At 38.3% G+C, this 18,460-nt stretch overlaps 2 protein-coding genes and 1 pseudogene across 3 annotated transcripts; 2 read left to right on the forward strand and 1 right to left on the reverse strand.

Annotated features, from left to right (window-relative positions):
* Nucleotides 1-52: 52 nt before the first annotated feature.
* Nucleotides 53-17,375, forward strand: LOC148727544 (uncharacterized; annotated as a pseudogene). The gene is made up of 5 exons (XR_015989209.1): nt 53-631; nt 1,161-1,424; nt 9,732-10,798; nt 11,421-16,020; nt 16,562-17,375. The product of XR_015989209.1 is annotated as an uncharacterized LOC148727544 (transcript).
* Nucleotides 3,309-5,596, forward strand: LOC148727545 (uncharacterized). Its single transcript, XM_088726265.1, has 2 exons — nt 3,309-3,702; nt 3,817-5,596. The coding sequence occupies exons 1-2, from the start codon at nt 3,334-3,336 to the stop codon at nt 5,290-5,292; spliced, it is 1,845 nt and encodes a 614-aa protein (XP_088582391.1). The 5' UTR covers nt 3,309-3,333; the 3' UTR covers nt 5,293-5,596.
* LOC111341450 (uncharacterized) lies at nt 5,289-7,544 on the reverse strand. Its single transcript, XM_088726268.1, has 3 exons — nt 7,295-7,544; nt 6,921-7,175; nt 5,289-6,749 (listed from the first exon to the last, which is right to left on the reverse strand). Exons 1-3 carry the CDS (start codon nt 7,521-7,523, stop codon nt 5,674-5,676), a joined length of 1,560 nt encoding a protein of 519 aa, XP_088582394.1. The 5' UTR covers nt 7,524-7,544; the 3' UTR covers nt 5,289-5,673.
* Nucleotides 17,376-18,460: the final 1,085 nt, after the last annotated feature.

Raw genomic sequence — 18,460 nt, forward strand, 5'->3', positions numbered from 1 at the left:
CACGCTAACGAATAGGATAACACTGAAAAGCATATCTCATATCTAGTAACAATACTCTAGAGCTCATTTAATTACTTTCGAATATGCTTTTTCCAATGGAGGAGATGTCATCATTGTTATCGGGGGAGATGACAACTATAAGTGCGACGACCAAAAGAATCGAGAGGTTATTTCACGTTGGGCGAAGAGAAAAGTTTCCTCACAATTCAGCGAAGACTATCTTGATGGTAGAAAGAGCTTCATCTTTTCTTGGAACAAACAACATCGAGCGATTCACGAACAAGCTTTGCTGCATCACTTTGATCCAAACAAGAAAGGAAAAAAGTTTGAATATCAACCATCGTTTACAAAACCAGGACCTGAATCGCGAGTTTCATCTACTGAATCAAGAAATCCGCAAAAATCCAAAACCCAGAAGTTCCCCACACACACACACCCGAAAATGCCTCGCATAACAATTAAGCCATCTCTGCAGTAACAGCGGTGAAAGAAAGTCAGACTGACACATACCGTAGTGTCGTCAGTAGTACTGGGTGCAGTGGCAGAGACAGTGCATGGAAGGAAGCCTTATACAGTAATTATAGAGATGGTGCTGGAGAAACTCTCCTTTCAAACCCTGGAAAAATCCAAGGTTAGAAAACACGTCACTAACAGTTAGTAAGAACTTTTTTCATTTCGGCCACTGATCACAAAAAAAAAAAAAAAACCTGAAGTTAACACACTTGCTAAAAATTGTGTAGCGAGAGGAACTTAGGATAACGCTCTGTCATAGCAAGCCCGGAAGCAAACCAGGCGCGTAGCGTCCTATACGCATATACGAACGTGCGTACTTGAAGTGACCAGAAAATTTTGAAATTTTTAGCAATTGTTTACGCTCAGTTTACTTAGGTTTCTAGATCATATGTACTTGTGCGCACTTGAAAAAATGACCACGCTACGCGCCTGCAAACAAGCTCTCACAAATGGGCTTCACTCGCCTTCTCAGATAGATGCAAGCCACCTAAATCGACTGGTATGTGAGGTAAAGTTTGACGTTTCCATAACTCATTAAGGAAATAAATTCTGTAAAACTCGTGTCTACCACGCTAACCATTAGGGAACCGTACTTCTCACAGTTAACAAGCTTTAAAATGTACGAAGTCTTGTTTTTCGCTCCTTAGATCTGGCAATTCTCGGCTGTAATGTGTCTCATGAATCTTTGAAAGAAGTGTTAACGGTTTTTGAAGGAATCCGTCCTAGCCTTCATTTATCAGACGAACCTTATGTTGGCAATCCCCCAGTTACCATCGTTGAAGAGTTTTTGAGGGAAAATCACTTCAAAGTATCTCTGTTGGTGATGGACGGTTCTACAGTGAGCGATAGTTTCAACAATCACAAAGCGATGGAATATCAACGACTGGTAGGAAGTATAGCGGATAAAGTTGGTAAGTCTTCGAAGTGCAGTACTTCAGTTAATCTCATCTCACAGTAGCTTTGATCAAAATTCTTCAAACCCATTGCTTTATTTTTTGGCGTCAGTCTTTTGTGCTGAAATCGATTTGTCGTCAAGCTAATTGCCTCCAATGGTTCATCTAATGTGCTGCTATTAAAAATAGGTGTGGGAACATGAATTTAAAGTAGCTCTGAGCCCATCCTAGATAACAGAACTTGAATCGGTTTTTCGAAACACGACTAATATTAACCATGTCACACGGTGTTAGTTGTATTTAGACGTGAGGATGCTGTAGCATGCACGGGCTGGTAGTGCTTATCATGTTCGAACCACTCTGATTAAATTCTTTAGAGATCAGTGTGCTCAGTATTGAATGTTGACCCAAATTGTCCGAGAGAAGGAGTACAGTGGTCTTGACATTTTAACATAATCAAAAATATCATCCTAAAATAAAAATTATAACATAACCAAAGTAGTAAAGCGCGCACTCTCATTGGTCAATTAGCGTCCACCATTTGCCCATGGGTGTACGCTGCTGACGTGAGCAAATGCAAAGACTATTTTTCCGCGCGCGCTTGTTTTTAGTGGTCACGTAAGATTGTTAAATAAAAGGGAACTCTTTAACTACAATGTATCAATGTTATGTCATAAAACAAATGGTAAACACCGCAGCGTACACTATTGAGTTATGGATGCACTTGGCGGGAGGTTTGCTAACCACTCAAGAAGCTAGAGTCGCTCTCGGCTATCGCCTCGTGCGACTCTTACACTTCTTTCGTGCTTAGCAACCTCCCGCGTGCATCCATAACTCAATAGTGTACGCTGTGGTGTTTACCATTTGTTAAATATCATAAAAAGAATTATCATCCTACCGATCGTCATACGAACGTCAACCTTTTGTCACTTTTGTAAAATTCTCTGTTCCGGATTACATTCAAGAGAGACTACTTGATGAACTCCGATACACCTCTGTGATGGGAGTAATAATCGTTAAGCACACTGATGGCACACCTGAGTGTTTTATTGATCGAAGTTTGAAAGAATTTTCGTTGAACGGGGAAATACAGCTAGCTCCCGATGAAAAACTCGTCTTAAAAACTTGTGTTCATAACGGAGAGGTATCATTTGAAGACATTGACGTACAGTTTAAGAATGGGAATGTGTGTATCCCTCAACACATTATCGATGGTTTTAGAGCAAAAGATAATAAGCCTAATGGTGACCTTTACATTATTTCAGATAACTCGGACAAGTTTCGGTGTTTAGTAAAAAGTGCAAATAATTTTGAAAAAGTAATAAGAGCTGCAAAGGAAGATTTTCAACCACAGTTTCGGAATCAGGGGTATAAAATTTAGTAAACATAATATTCTGTGTTTGAGGGAGGACAAAAGTTGAATTGCGCGTTTGAACGACTCACAGCGAGGGCAATTATGCCTCAAGACTAAAGACGTAGCTTTCGCTGTCAGCAGTCAATCTGATTTATATATTTGTAGAGGTTTAAGTTTTAGTATTAGATGTAACGCGATGTGACACTGACAATGATGACATGATGTCATCGCAACGTTCTGTGACGCTTTTTCGTTCATTCTCCTTTTCAAATGCTTATCGAAATCAATCAGCCTTATATGATGTAGTTTCTTCCAAAAACGGTTTCATGGCTTTGGCTTTGTTTACAGAATTGTTTAAATACAGACATGATTATGCTTCTTGGTTGTTTTGACTTCCTGGGCACTGAAGTACTTGCTGTGTCGTGAATCGTTATCAGAGTATTTTCTGGGATTGCGTGACTCATGTCGATCAGAATAACCTACTGACTTTCTGAGAAACATTGCGCAATCGTCTTCCTCTATTCTTCATTTGCAACCACGTGACAAAAATACGTTACGTCATCGAAGTCGGCCATGTTGGACGATATGCAAATCATAAATTTACAAGCGAACATGGCGTCTTCAAGTGATACATTGGTTTTTTCGGAATATTTTTATACTTTAGATGGTCCTACTAGGGAAAGGTACAAGCAAAAAGCTAACTTAGTGGGTTTTGACCCTTTTGATTTAAGAAAAAGTGATTTGAGCGAAGATTTAGGGCTAATTCCTGGCGTCGAATACCCTGATATAGTGAACTATTTGATCCTTCAAACATCGTGGGCAACCAATTCTGAGATGAAGGCTTACAAGTCTTTGGATGCCTTTAATTTCTTCATTTCTGGATGGGTGAATACACTGATGATGAAGGAAGTTACTGAAACTACAGTTGTCGTATTAACAAGGGTAAGTTAAGGTTTGACTAAGTTATTCTATAGCTTCGGTTGTACAACAACAAATTACTGGTAGTTTATTATTGTAGGTACGTATGTTAAAAATACTGCTTCTAATTATTTTCAGGTAAATCACTCTCAAAGAGCGAGTGAAAAGCCATTAAAAGCCTGGATATTGGCAGAATACTCAGGAAAGGTTATTACAGCACATTGTGACTGTATGTCTGGAAAAAGTGAGTGCTGTTCTCACGTTGCTGCTATATTGTTTGCTTCAGAAGCTGCGTGTCGAATGCATTCATCAACAACCTGCACCCAAACCAAAAGTCAATGGCTGATGCCAGGTTATGTTAAAGAAATACCTTATGCAGCTATAGAGGAAATCGATTTCACCTCAGCAAAGAAAAAACACTCACAACTCCTTGAAGACAAAAAAGTACCAACAGCTCTACGAAACAGTGACGAAGTAGTTCAAAGACCACTAACCATAACGAGTTATGAAGAACAGTTGAACTTTTTTCAAAAGATTTCATTGTCCGACAGCAAGCCTGCCATCTTATCTCTAATATACCCATACAATACCAAGTATATCCCTAAAGAAGCAGCTTTACCCCAACCATTGACCCACCTCTATGATGCAAATGCTACAGAACTAAACTATGATGAACTTTTTAGTAAGTGCATAGACATAAGCTTACAGATTTCAATAACAGATGAAGAAATAAAGGCTATTGAGGAGGGTACTAGAGAGCAGGCATCAACTAATGTATGGTACAAGCAGAGGGCAGGAAGGATAACAGCCTCAAACTTTAAATCTGCATGCCACACAAACATCAGCAGGCCCTCCCCAAGCCTTATTAAGAGAATTTGCTACCCAGAGTCTACTAAGTTTAGTAGTGCAGCAACAGCATGGGGCTGTAAAAATGAGACCAATACCCGTAAGGCCTATTTAGAAAAAACGAACAGATGCCATGATGACTTTAGTATTTGTGATAGTGGACTGCAAATAAATAAGCAGTGGCCTCATATTGGAGCATCACCAGATGGATTGGTCAATTGCAAATGCTGTGGGGCAGGTGTTTGTGAAATTAAATGTCCGTACAGTGCTAAAGATCTCAGCCCAACTGATCCACATGTAATAAGTGACAAAAACTATTGTCTGCAGAATGACAGTGATAGCATCTATCTTAATAGAACACATGCATATTACTACCAAGTACAATGCCAAATGTTCATTTGCAATGTGGAATATTGTGATTTCATCGTATGGACACCACATGGACTTTATGTTGAAAGGATAATGCCAGATGTGGAGTTTTGGAGTGCTTCTGTTGCCAAGGTAACAGAATTCTTTAAAATAGGTATTCTACCTGAGATTGTTGGAAAGCTTTATACCCGTCCCTCACTACCCTCAACACTCGTAGCACCTAGTCCTGATGATGATAGCGCAGAGTGGTGCATCTGCCAGCGATATATTGAAGACAGCACTCTAGTTGGATGCGATAATGATGATTGTAAAGTTAAATGGTTTCACCTTCAGTGTCTAAGACTAAAGAATCCCCCAAAAGGTAGATGGCTGTGTATGGACTGTCAAAAATTGGACTAGATGCAATAGTCATATATTTTTCGTACCAAATTAAGGCAGAGAATTACAAGTACAAAACAGTGTTTACTATGTTCATGATATCACTAGTAATAGAAAGAAGTCATTCAATCCATACCCATTTACGTCAATTGGAATATTGAGTACTGCACTGTATGTTCTGCCACATATAATAATAGAAAATTGACAGGGTGCTCACACCTAAGTACTAAATTGTGTTTACTAAATGGTGTTTAGTGATTTGCAAAGTTATAACCAATTTGTTTACATTGTTAAATCATGAAATAAACTGTTTATTTCACTGCTATATTGTTGTTAAAATATTGCTTTCTATTTACTGATATTTTTGAAAGGACTAGACCAACTATGTATTAAATACTTTGACTACTCAAAAGGCACAATTGAATCTGACAAGTTAGTCAGGGCACAACATAATTTTGCAATTCTATCAATGGATGCTTGCTTGCCACTTTTTGCTTTCAACAAGGTAATTGGCAGAATACTTTGTAAAATTGTATATTTACGCCGGGCAAGTCCGATCACTCTTTCCACATGTATCCGGACATTTGCTATTTTCCTGGTAGTTTCCACTTCAATGGCTGACAACTGTTTCTTTCCTCTGGTAAATGCTGGTATATGCAGTTTGGCTTGCTGTAAGGCAACACTATCTGCGATATCAAAACCTCTGTCTGCAAGCACAATGTCACCAGGAAGTAATTTCCTCAAGATTCCACAATTTTCTGTCAGGTATTTATCACTTACTCGACCACCCCATGCTTTAGATATAAATGATATAGAGCCTTGGGGAGTAATACCTATTAAAAATTTTACAGTGTTGTGGTGTTTATAATTTGACCATGTCATTGCTCGAGCAATCAAGCTAGATGGTCTTTCAATAAACACCTCAAAACAATCAATAATCACTGACACCTTGTTCCCGAAGTTTTTTTGAAAGACTGATGGCATTGTGGCTCTAAGTTGATCTCTGTCAGGCCAATGTATAAGAAAACCAAGACGGTCAGACAACACTTCACTCCAACGATCAAAAATGCGCCCTGCAGTGGAAGAGGCTATCTGAAATCTATAAGCCAGATCTTGTAGTGGGACATTAAGCCTTACTCTTATAAGAACAAGCAACAGCTCTTGAAATGGTGTCAATGCATTAGTACTCGTTGACTTGATATATGGTAGAACTAAATGATATACTTGAATTAACATAAAAAAGTTTGGAAGACCAGTGTAAAATTGGGTTTTCTCGTTGTTATTTTGAAATGTTTCCATGTTAAGCTGAGCATCAAGGAGCTTTTGCTTGAGCTCAGAAAGCTCACACTGTAGGTTGCGAGTGTACTCGTCTTTATTGTGTAGGTCAATAATTGTCTCTGTGGTCTGCACAGATGCTTCTAGTGTAGCAACATGAAACTGACATCCCTTGTCTAAATCAGAGTCTTGACTAACATACTCTGTAATATTAAATAAGAAATGTTAGAATAAGAATTCATATACAGAAAATATTGACATCCAGTTATATACCCACTCCAACAAGCTATAGAAAAATGGTTTTTAAGAACAAATTCTACTGGAAATATTAATAGTGAACCATATTAATAACATATGACTTTAAATATAAATACCTTGGAGTGGAATATCATGAAAGTAGTTGTCAAAGTCGTGAGAGCTCGCTGAACTTGTGTCAGTTGACTCAGTTGTCACCTCAGACTTCTTCTTAGCCCGCTTGTTCTTGACCGGTTGGATCGATATTTTTGCCCTTTTCTCAGCTCTTGATCCTCGGGATGCGGCAGCAGCAGGGTCCTTTATGTTTGAATGTCCCATATTTACTGTAGGAGCCCAATCCACATTATTTTTATCGTAAAGATCCGATGGCTTTCCTAAACAAACACATGTGATTTGATGTTTACAGTGTTTCGCGCGAAATATTTTACCCGAGTTTTTTGTTACTTTAATAGCTAAACAAAGCCCAGAACTTCTACAGGAATATCTGACTTACCTGAAACAAAATGTGCGCTACAAACTCGGGTTGTTTCGGCTTTTTTCTCGGTCAGATCTTTGTCAGATCGGTGAATATTCTTGAACCATCGTTTCCTTCTTTCAGTGCTTAATCGTTCTGTTTCTTCACCATTATGACTTATAATTTTCGGAATTCGAAAAAAACTGTATTTTCCTTTGTCGCGAACATTGTTGTGGCCACAACCAACTACAGCACATAGAGTTGGCATGGCAAACTTAGATAACTTACATATTCAGTACTGTGACCGTGCCCTAAAACACGCTTACATATCGTCCAACATGGCCGACTTCCGGTTTTCTTAATTATGCGTGACGTAACGTGCAAATGAAGAATAGGTGAATTTGAATATACGATATCTTCCAGAAGGTAATAACAAAAGGCTTCGCTCAAAGTGATAGAAAAGGCATAAATAGAATATGTCACAGTTAAGAAAGCGAGTTCATTTGTTCAACTGTGATAATACATACGGGATGGAGCCTGTTGAGAAGTTGTTGGACGAAGTAAAGAAGAAATTGCTTGACCAATTCAGCATCCATGTTGAACGTGTAGAAAGACATTCATTCAGACTCTCTCAAATTTCTGAAATGGTCGACAGGATTCCAACTCTAGAGATGAATTTGGCCTTTTTCGTGGTTCATGCACATGAATCACGACTGTCGATTAACGAGGACAACGCAGGAATTGGTTACGCCAAGATATACAGAGCTTTACTGCAAGCAGCGGGTAGGAAGCGGAAGTATTCTCACTTTCTCGTTTCAACATATTTAATTATGCTTGATAACGCTTTGTTAGGTGAGCAAAATTATCTATACAAAAAGTAGTGGTCGACAAATTTACTGCAAAAGAGTTATCTATCTTCAACAACAGAGGCCTATCTGACACCGAAGTTGAAAGCGAAAGTATATCATGAGCCGATAGCTAGATCATAGTAACGTTCGACGATTGCTCCACAAACTAGCAAACAGCCACTAATTGTTTTTATGCAGCTGCATCAGTGTAATGCTCGAAGGAAGTTTGCTTCCCGACCTTTCTGATCCTTCGACTTTCTGGGATGGGATCAAGTACTCAGAATAGGGAAGACCCTTGCACTTTTCTGAGTTTTAAGAAGGTAATCTTGCATATTGTTATTTCAGAAGCTGAAACTCAAAGAGCATAGTACCTTTCCCCGGTTCCGCTCGAAAGTTTTTATAAAAAAAACCACAGGAACCGAGAAACTTAAATTTATTTGCTTTTTCATCGGGATACTACTCGTTCAAGTTGGGCACATATAAGCATACTAAACATTTCTATTACGCGTAACTGCCTGCTAGAACATGCAAATGAAGCCAACTCGAACTGCCAGGAAAGTATACGTATAAATGGGAAGGGGATGCATATTTAAGAACTATTTTCCTTTGGTCATCTACGGCTGAGGCAACATTGAAAAAGAGAAAAAACTATTCAACAATGGTAAACAAATCAGCAAGACTTTTTATCGGATATTCTGAGTTTTCAAGGCATATTTATTCGTAAAATTTCTATGCAACGATGAAACAGTCAGCTGTTCACCTTTAATAAAATAATATTTTGCCAGCAGCTATCTATGGAAACCAGACTGAGGTCAAATGCTTCTTTTTAAATCACATGAAATCCATCTGAACAATCACTCGATGGCAGAGCCATTGAAATCAATATTTGATCATATATATATTTGGACACAGACGTCAATTTATCTGACTGATCCAGAAAACGTGATATTCTCTAGACTTTATGTGAATTATTATCTACCCTTTGGTAAATAAGTGATATTTAGTGCCACTGTCTCAGTTGGTAAAGCTACAAAACAAAGTTGTAAGAATCATCAACAATGTGCCACTCTGTGACCATATTATTCCCAATCATGTAAACCCTGGCCTAATTAAACGTCTTGACATAATTAACTTAAGTACGCGTCAACTAACTATCTCGCTATACTATGCCCGTCTCCATTTTCTTTATCTTTTTTTTTAACTGATCAATAGCTTGTAATTGTTGAAATGGAGGAAATACAAAATGCAAAATAAAATACATATACAAATAGACCACAGCTAACGTCAAAATGTGGTAAGAACAAGATAGTGGCATACGAGGCGCATGCAGTCGAAGGCGTCACCGATTCAAAATGAGCTAAAATGTACGAAAATCGTTTCAGAAGACGTCTACAAGGCCCTTGATTGACGCAAATTGAACATGTCAGGTCTATTTCGTGCAACACACATTATTTGCGGGTGGCAACTACCCATCGACATGCTGATTAGAGATGGTTTCTGTATCACCACTCATTTAGTCAATCAAGGGCATTATAATTCCACATTTTAGATCTGGTCCCGAGAATTTAATTTTTGTTGAGAGATAATAATGCTGCACTTATTTACAGTTGAATCTGCTTTGTCCACAGGAGGAGATGTCATTGTTGTTATCGGCGGAGATGACAATTACAAAAGCGATGACGAAAAAAATCGGGAAGTTATTTCACGTTGGGCGAAAAGGAAAGTCTCCTCACAGTTCAGCGGAGAGTATCTTGATGGCAGAAAGAGCTTCATCTTTTCTTGGAACAAACAGCATCGACCGATCCACGAACAGGCTCTGTTTCATCACTTTGATCCAAACAAGAAAGGACAACAGTTTGAAGACAGGCCACCACGTGCAAACCAACCTTCAAGGACAGAACCTAAATCGCGAGCAAATCTGAGAGAAAAGGAAAATTTACACACACCCAAACATTCCTAACAAAATGATGAAGCCATATCTGCAGTAACAACGATCAAAGAAATGCAAACAGGTACACAACGTAGCAGAGAGACAGAGATCAGTAGTCGGAGAGATAGTTTTGGAGAAATACCATCTTCAACCTCTAGAGAGACCAAAGGTGAGGGTAGACCTTGATAAATTGTGAGGTTGTCACGAAATGAGAGAAAAAAAATTCACCTGCCATGTCTATTTCAGAGGGCAAATCACGCCTTATGCCGGTTCATAAATTTACGAATGACACTCTCCTTTCTGTAAAAATTTACGCGTTACATATTGATTTTGGCCTAATCCGCGTCACGTACAGGCCCCTTGCCTCTCTCTAGGAGAATGGTCAGATATTAGTTTTGAAAAGTTTTCTGTAAAGTTAAGCCAGCGATCACATGATATGAAACCATTTGTAAAACAGTCAGTCATATGTTTTGCTTGGTTCCATTGGCTACCTCCTTTATCCGCTTTTGTCAGACAAAAATCCCGACTGCAATAAATCATTAATATAGCATTGTATAGCGAGAGGTTATGTGCTGTTATTACAGGGCCGAGCTACGAGCAAACAAGCTCTCACAATTGAACGACACTAATTCATAATTACCTTCAACTAGGGATGTAAACTTGTTCAAGTCAGAATCGACTAAAACTACGATAAAATAGCGACTAAAATTCAAGAAATTGATCTCGATGAACGCTGAACCTTGACAAGGCGCGAGCTCTCCCTCGGTAAGATAATTAATTTTCCTGCTAAGAATGTGACGCAAACAGAGCTGAATAATGAATGTTACATCAGCGGGTATGCGGTCAAAAACGCGGGCTGAAGTGTCCTAGGTCTAAAATTTAGCGAAATTAGCGGAAAATAATAAGGGCCGACCTTTAAAACCGAGGAACTCTGTTTTCGTCGAAGGCACTTTCCTATTTCCAAAGGTTTAAAGAAGAAAATTAATTTTTGAAAATTTTTAGGGGGTGTACCAATTTTTTGAGGTTGTTCTGTAAAAGAAAAGCGGCAAGGAAAACGACGCCTCGAAGCAACAGAATAGGAAATCAACAATGCGAACGACTCAAAATCCGTGTTTCCGCGGCAAAATCTCGCGTATGCGTATACGTTATTCAGCTCTGTCTATGGCGCATGCGTGCTTCCGTCTGAGTATCAGCGGTTTCACAACTAAGGTCGTGTGTTCTCATTCTGGCGCCGAGAGATAGAGACGGTTACAATTCGAAACGGATAATGCATTTGCACAAGACGAGCGTGACTTCTTTCAAAACTCACTGATTTAAGGATTCCTCCCTCCGAATTCTTAAACTTTTCCTCGAAAAAATTCATTGATATTTTTATTCCCAGGTGCAGAATCAAGTTCTACGTACGAGCAATCCGTTTTAGACGTCGATTGACGATTCACAAAACGGCAGCGATGGTGACAATTTAGAACTAACATCGACACCCAATGAAAAGGGAAAACCGCTGAAGGATTTTTGTATCATGGACGAGGCATTGTTAAAGTAAGTTCTTATAGGGTAAGATGGCTGGATGGCGAAGAGTGCATTATCAATTCCTTTCTTCCTATTTTACCGAAAAGGAAAAACACAAGGTGCCAACTGAAAAACTTAGGACGATGTGAACTCCACACATTGAAAGTAATATCATTAGTTGAGTTAAGTTTAATAACAAACATGCAAAACAATCATGAATTAATAAATGCAAGGTGCTGACCCTTTTCCAGGGCTATTTGGAGGTCAAGATTTTGAACAGGATGAAAAAAAACTACAAACCCAAACGTCCAGCTAATAATAATAATTAATAATAATAATAATAATATAATAATAAATAATAATAAAAGTCTTTATTCCATCATAAGATAAAACTACATATCTTATGTTACAATGAATTTGGAAAAACTACAACAGAAATCTACATACATATTATGAATCAAAAAGTATGTCATTACAATAAATGGAGCTTAAATATCAACCTATTTACAAAGGTGTTCATAAAGCGCTGTGTATTAATTTTCGGGCGTGCGCAGCCTTTTTTCCTAAGATTGTGTACATATGTCTTTTGGACAGGAATGATGTCTTTCAGGGTATGGCAATCCGTTGATTTTAGTCTGTTCAAAATGTTTCGGTCTTGTTTGTTTAAAAGGTTCTTGATAAAAACTGGAAATGAGATAAAACCGCGTTTATGACATCGATCTAAAAAATTTTGTACAACCATAAGATCGGACTCAGATGCCCCATAGACTGAAAGTGCATCGCTAAAATTAGCCAAACCAGTGGATATAAAAAGATGATAAATCTCTGCCTGAGAGTAATGTTCCTTTCTCAATGTTCGTAGGACGTGTAAACACTTGTTTGCTTTGACAAGCTTAGTTCTTACATGCTCATAAAATTTTCTGTCACTCTGTAAAGTTACTCCTAGTAAAACGAAGCAATTACATTGGGGAATATTATTAATTGGAGAGTAGAGTACATTATGATTTTTCTTTCTAATAACAAGCTCTTTACATTTGCAATGGTTGCAGACCATTCTATTGTCTTTACACCATGTTAAGAACTGTCCTACTAAGTCGGCAGACGGGTCACTATTCCTGGTGATAGGCGAAAGAATAGTGGAATCATCGGCATCTTTAAAAAGCACAGGGCAACCATTAAAAAAAATCTCCAAATCGTTCAAAAATATATTAAAAAGATACGGTCTGCTTACACTACCTTGTGTGGTTCCTCTCTTGACAGATTTCCACTGTCCTAAAAAATTATAACTAACAGCACGTTGTTGTCTTGCATAGAGGAAACTATGATACCAATTGATAATGTATGGATTTAGAGGTAGCTGTTTCAGTTTGGCAGACAAAATAGCATGGTTCACAAAATCGAAAGCCTTACTGAAGTCCATGGTAAAAATTCGCACTGCGCTACAGTCACTACTATCTAAATACTTGTATGTCTGGTGCTGGATAGCGAGCAAGGTATTTGAGCAACTACCCGCCTGTCTATATGCAAATTGGGTGTGGCTCAGGTTGTTCTCAATGACTGACTGTGCTTGTGTACGATACGCGACCTTCTCGAACAACCGGGCAATAACGGGAGTAACATTAATACCACGGTAGTCTGAGTCCTCTATAGGCATGTTCACTTTGGGGAGAGGATTAACATTTGCCCTCTTCCAGGAGTCTGGCCATGTATGAGCACACAGCGACAGATTCCAAACGTGAGTGACGATTGGTGTGAGTAGCTCAGCACAGTCTTTCCAGATCCAGTACGGGAGGTCGTCTGGTCCCGTTGCCGTTTTCTTTACATGAACTAAGGTATTCCAAACACACCGCTCAGATATTTTCGGGGGCTTTACACTGTCCGGGATATCCATATCAATAGCGCTAACGCAAGTGTCATCATAGCACAGGTTGGCGAAGTAGTCGTTCAGACGAACTAGAGAGTTCTTGTCCAAATTTATCAACGATGACCTGCGACGCTGCGATAGGGCGTCCACGCCCTTCCACCACTCACCGCTACCAATGGCAGCCAGTTTTCTTCTGTTCTCGGTTATCAGCTCAGAAATGCGCTTATTAAATAAAGACAGACGTTCCTTATTGTTTAAAGATATATGGGACTTAGTCCTCAGCATACATTTGACTAATGGGGACATCCAAACTGGGTCACGCGATGACATGCGTACAGATTTTTGCGGCATAAACTTATTCATCACTGCACGAATCTTTACCTCAAGCACCTCGACCGCCTTGTTTATGTCCACCTCATTGAGGACGTCACTCCAGTCCAGCGTAGTGAGTACCATATAAAATGACTGTTTCCGATGTTCCCTACAGTCCCGCACAAGAACTTTGCGGCGCACAGGTTTAAGTTTTAATCCCGCCAGTTAAACAAAGCCTTCATGGTCTGTCTTAATAAGCATATGTACGGAATATGCTTGACCGAACAGATCCGCTCGGTTGTTCATACACTTATCCAAGCACGCGTTACCCCGCGTGGGAAAATCAACCATGAAATCCCAGCCAGACAAAGCCTTAAATTCTTGCATGTCCAAACGATTTACATCGCCACCACAGACAATAGCCGCCTCTGGGTGTTTGTTCAAAACAAGGTCCACAAAAGATATTATATAATTAATTAAGTCGAGATCCCGGCAGCTATGCTTGGGAGGATTATACAGGCCGCAAATTAGCATAATGTGATCGGACGGCAACAGCACTGTTAAAGCAATAAACTCATATAAATTGGACCGATAGACATCCAAGACTCCTGCTGGAGCTGGTCCCTCTAAGGTCAAAAGGCACCAAGAAAGATTTCAGTATTTGGGCAAAGCAGCCAGACTTACAGCACGTGAGACTCTGGCAACTTTGAAAGCCTTTTCTGATAAAAATCGCCATAAAGTCAGGAAAAACCCCCGAAAGCACAAAGCTTACAAGGATTTCATGGACTAAACATTCCCCCTTCACCACTTTGAAATCATAACTGCCCCAAAATTGGTGGAGGATGTGTTAGTGGAGTACCCGTCTGAAATATTTCATCTATTTAAGTATTGGCTGTAAATTGCTTCTTTCTGTCATGGTTAATAGACTATGTTTCTTTCATAAGTGTAAACCAGTTATAGGTTTATTTGTTTGTTTGTGTGACAGAGTCACTTAGGCTTATTTCCTACTTAAAACATGTTTGTTCTGTTTATTTTATTTTATGGAATTTTAGCGATTTGTCAGTAATGTTAGTAATCTGTTAATTGTGTTAGTAATGTGTTAACTGTATTAGTAATGTATTAATTGCATTATTCATTTAACTGCCGATTTCCCTTATGAAATTCCTGTTTAACTGCCCATTTCCCTTATGTAATTCCTGTTTAATTAACCGCTCCTAGCCCAAATTTGGTTTTAAGTTATTTTTACCCTTTCCTGCATTTTACTATAAGTTACAACCGTTTGCTCGGTGAGTTCAGTTGTTTTGTTGCCTTCCTGAGAGTGCCCTTAAAGCGGATTCTAAGCTATACTAGCTTTTGTGTCACTCGTTCCCGTTTTTTTATTGTACCGTTGCATTTATTTGCTGTGTAATAAACTTGTAAATCTTCCCTCGGATCTTTTGTTCTTACGTCGACCGTTTTGGCCGTCTTACATTTGTTTGTTTCTTTTTTGCCAACTTTTGGCTGCAGATACTAGGGTGCCTGTCAGAGGTTGCAGTGCAATACTTTTAAGTGATATGCTTCCCAGTTGTAGTAATTCTTTTCTTAAAGGGGGAAGAGGGATTTTGTGTGTACAAAAGGCAAGTTCCGTACCAATAATTTACACTTGTGTCCCTTATTGAGGGCATGGTCAGTCCTAAAGAATAGCATTTCTCTCATTAGGTTATCAGCACAAATGTGGTTATGAATATCTCTAGAGTACATTTATTGGAAAAGTAAGATGAGCTTACATGTTATGTTTTCTGTCTTACCTTTCAATGTAGTTAAAGGCCCAGCTCTGTAGAATATTTAATGATGATGACATCCCAACCAAATTACGGGAAAAATACCTTATGTGGCTGCAGCATATCCTAAATATGCTGCTACTAACAAAGAGAAAGCGGTCAATGAGGTAATGGATAGAATGGAAGCTGCCCTTAGTGAAGAGGGATGCAACAGAGATAGTAAAAATGAGGTTTTCAATCATTTGCAAAGAAGTATTATACCTTGATTTGTGTAACAGACACCTGATTTGAAGTCGCCTTCGACTTTACAACTTGTATAAGCCCTGGCTTTAAGGAGAGTTTATCCAGACTGCTAGATTAGACAATATTCTGCTATGTAGGGGTTAATTAATGTCTCCCATTTTCACAAAAGAGTAAATTCTTCTGTATTTAAATTTCAGAAATTAAAAATAATTGACATCCCTGCTGGTCATGAACAAAGTTCTGCACCAGTAGAGTGGAAAGAAAAGGGGACTTCAAGATGAAGTTCTAACCATTTGGAGGTAGGAGTCCATAAACACTGCTACTCTGGAGCAAAAATACAACAGAACAGCTAAAATTACTGAGCCCATTTGCTTATGAAGTCCAGATACTAAGCTTCAAGTACTTTGGGGTTGTATTTAATTTCCTTCTATTTTTCCATTTTTATGATTTAGCAGAATTTTTTTTTTAATCCTGCTGTAGTCAAACCACAAGATAAATACTGCATATGCAATAGTTGATCCCTTTTTTTTCCTGATGGTTGATCACCCCACAGGTACATTTGTGATGTGCACCTGTAGATACTTTGGGAGTCGTGTAGTATTTTTTCAAGGCTTGAAGGGAAAACAAATTATGAGCATTGAGCTAAATTCCCACTTCCATTTTAATGCTTTGGCTTATATAGTTTTAGAAAAACATCCTACATATGTATATATAACATTTGAGTAAAATTAAATGAGGGGAAAATGACCAACTGAACATGGCAGACTAGCTAGTAATTTTGACGTTCCTTTGCACTTTGGCTTGTTTTTAATATAGTTGTAAAATTTGTTTTTGTTGCAGAGAGGTTGATCCGGTAGTTATAGATTACATCCTGTCACCAATTGTCATTGTTGGAGATATTTTATGACATTGATCTCCTGTATATAGTCACAGAGGGGAGTATTATTCGTCAGCTCCTACAAGAAGGAATTATTGATGCTGTCATTGGGTTACTTGGCTCATTTTATATTTTTTATGTCTCCTACAATCAGTCAAAGGCAATTTTTACTTTTTTAGAGCAAGCATTACTTGAAATTGGGTGCGGGCAGACTCTTGTTACTGTTTCGTCCTTTTTCAATGACTTGGTAAATGCCTGAGGTAGTGCATGATGAAAGTTAATGTTTTAATAATGTAAAATGGGATGTATTTTTACATCCACTGAAAGAATTCTCAATGCTGTTCCAAGACTGTTTTTCAGATGCACAAATCAAACAAAATTTATATTCTTGTGCAGGAGCAGGACCACTTATTGCTGTTGTGTTATTTTAATAATTTTCTGTACTTCAAAAAATTCAGTCAGTCTTGGTTATAAGCTGCCTCATACCACATTTGTTGAGTCATTGAAAAGGGGATGCTTTACTTACAAGTGTCTCTTGTGTGTAATTTCAAGCAATGGTTGCAATTTCGAGAAGTATACTGATTTAGTGAAGAGATATATTTTAGAAAATGGTTGCATTAAAGTTAAAAATGTATCTATTTATTGTTCTATTCTTTCAAACGATGTTTGTCCATTTATACCATAATAAAAATTCTTCATAACTTTAAAATCATGGTCTGTAAAAGGTTTTAACAGTAACAATACTTAGAATTAAATAAATTAGTATTTGAAAGATAAGTATGCTGTGTATATTCGTTATTTGACTGTTAGGGGGGAAATCAGTGTGCAGAGGAAAGAGCCCTCTACTTCTGAGTTTGACTTGCATTGGAGCTGAAATATTGGCTATTTTTAAAGGGGCCATTTGTGATAGGACTGAATTTTTTGGGGCTGTTTTGGCCCCCTTTAAATTCCAAAGTGGCCCCAATATTTTTCAAATTCACCCTTCACATCGTGTAATTTGGCCCTTACAATTGGATTGATTAAGCCCCAAAATGCAATAAATCCAAACAAAAACATATCTGTCCGTAGATAATCCCAGAATTCATTAATATTCGTCTCAAAGTAGTGTCCAATATGTACATACACTGGTTTGTACCCTAAGCTATAACTGAGGAATTCAACATGAAGTATAAGAACCCGTATATCAGCCCAGTATACAAACCAGTATATCTCATGTCACACAGAGTATTCATGATGTATAATGGCATGAATACTGAAATATAAGAAATCATACCACATGTGTATACGGTCCTGGTATTTTCTTAGCATACCCTGATTGTACTGATCATGATACGGACCTTACACATCCTTATATTTACCGTATACAATTGGTTATACTGACTGTATACGCCCCAAGGAAGGATCCTTATACAGAACATTTTATGCAGTGTAAAGAAATGCTGATAAATTTTATGGAGTACCCGAACACTGTTATTCCACCTATTTGTATTGGTAATCACCAGCTCGAACGTGTCTCATCTTTTAAATTACTTGGTGTTAAAATCAGAGACAATCTTAAATGGAATGACCACATAGACTACATTTATTGCCAAGGCCGCCAAACGTTTATAATATACCTCAAGAGTACTTAAAAGAGCTGGCGTAGCGAATAGCAACTTTATAAATATTTATAAGTGTGCTGTTAGATCTATTTTAGAATATGCCGTGGCTGCTTGGCAAGACATCCCTGAATATTTTTCATCCAAATTAGAAACTATACAAAGGAGAGCCCTTAAGGTCGTTTTTCCGGGTGTTACCCATAAGGAAGCCCTGGCCATATCTGGCCTCCCAAGCCCAGAAGTCAGGCGAAAAACATTAAGAAG

Source organism: Stylophora pistillata, chromosome 7, assembly GCF_964205215.1.
Source record: "Stylophora pistillata chromosome 7, jaStyPist1.2, whole genome shotgun sequence".
Taxonomy (NCBI): domain Eukaryota; kingdom Metazoa; phylum Cnidaria; class Anthozoa; order Scleractinia; family Pocilloporidae; genus Stylophora; species Stylophora pistillata.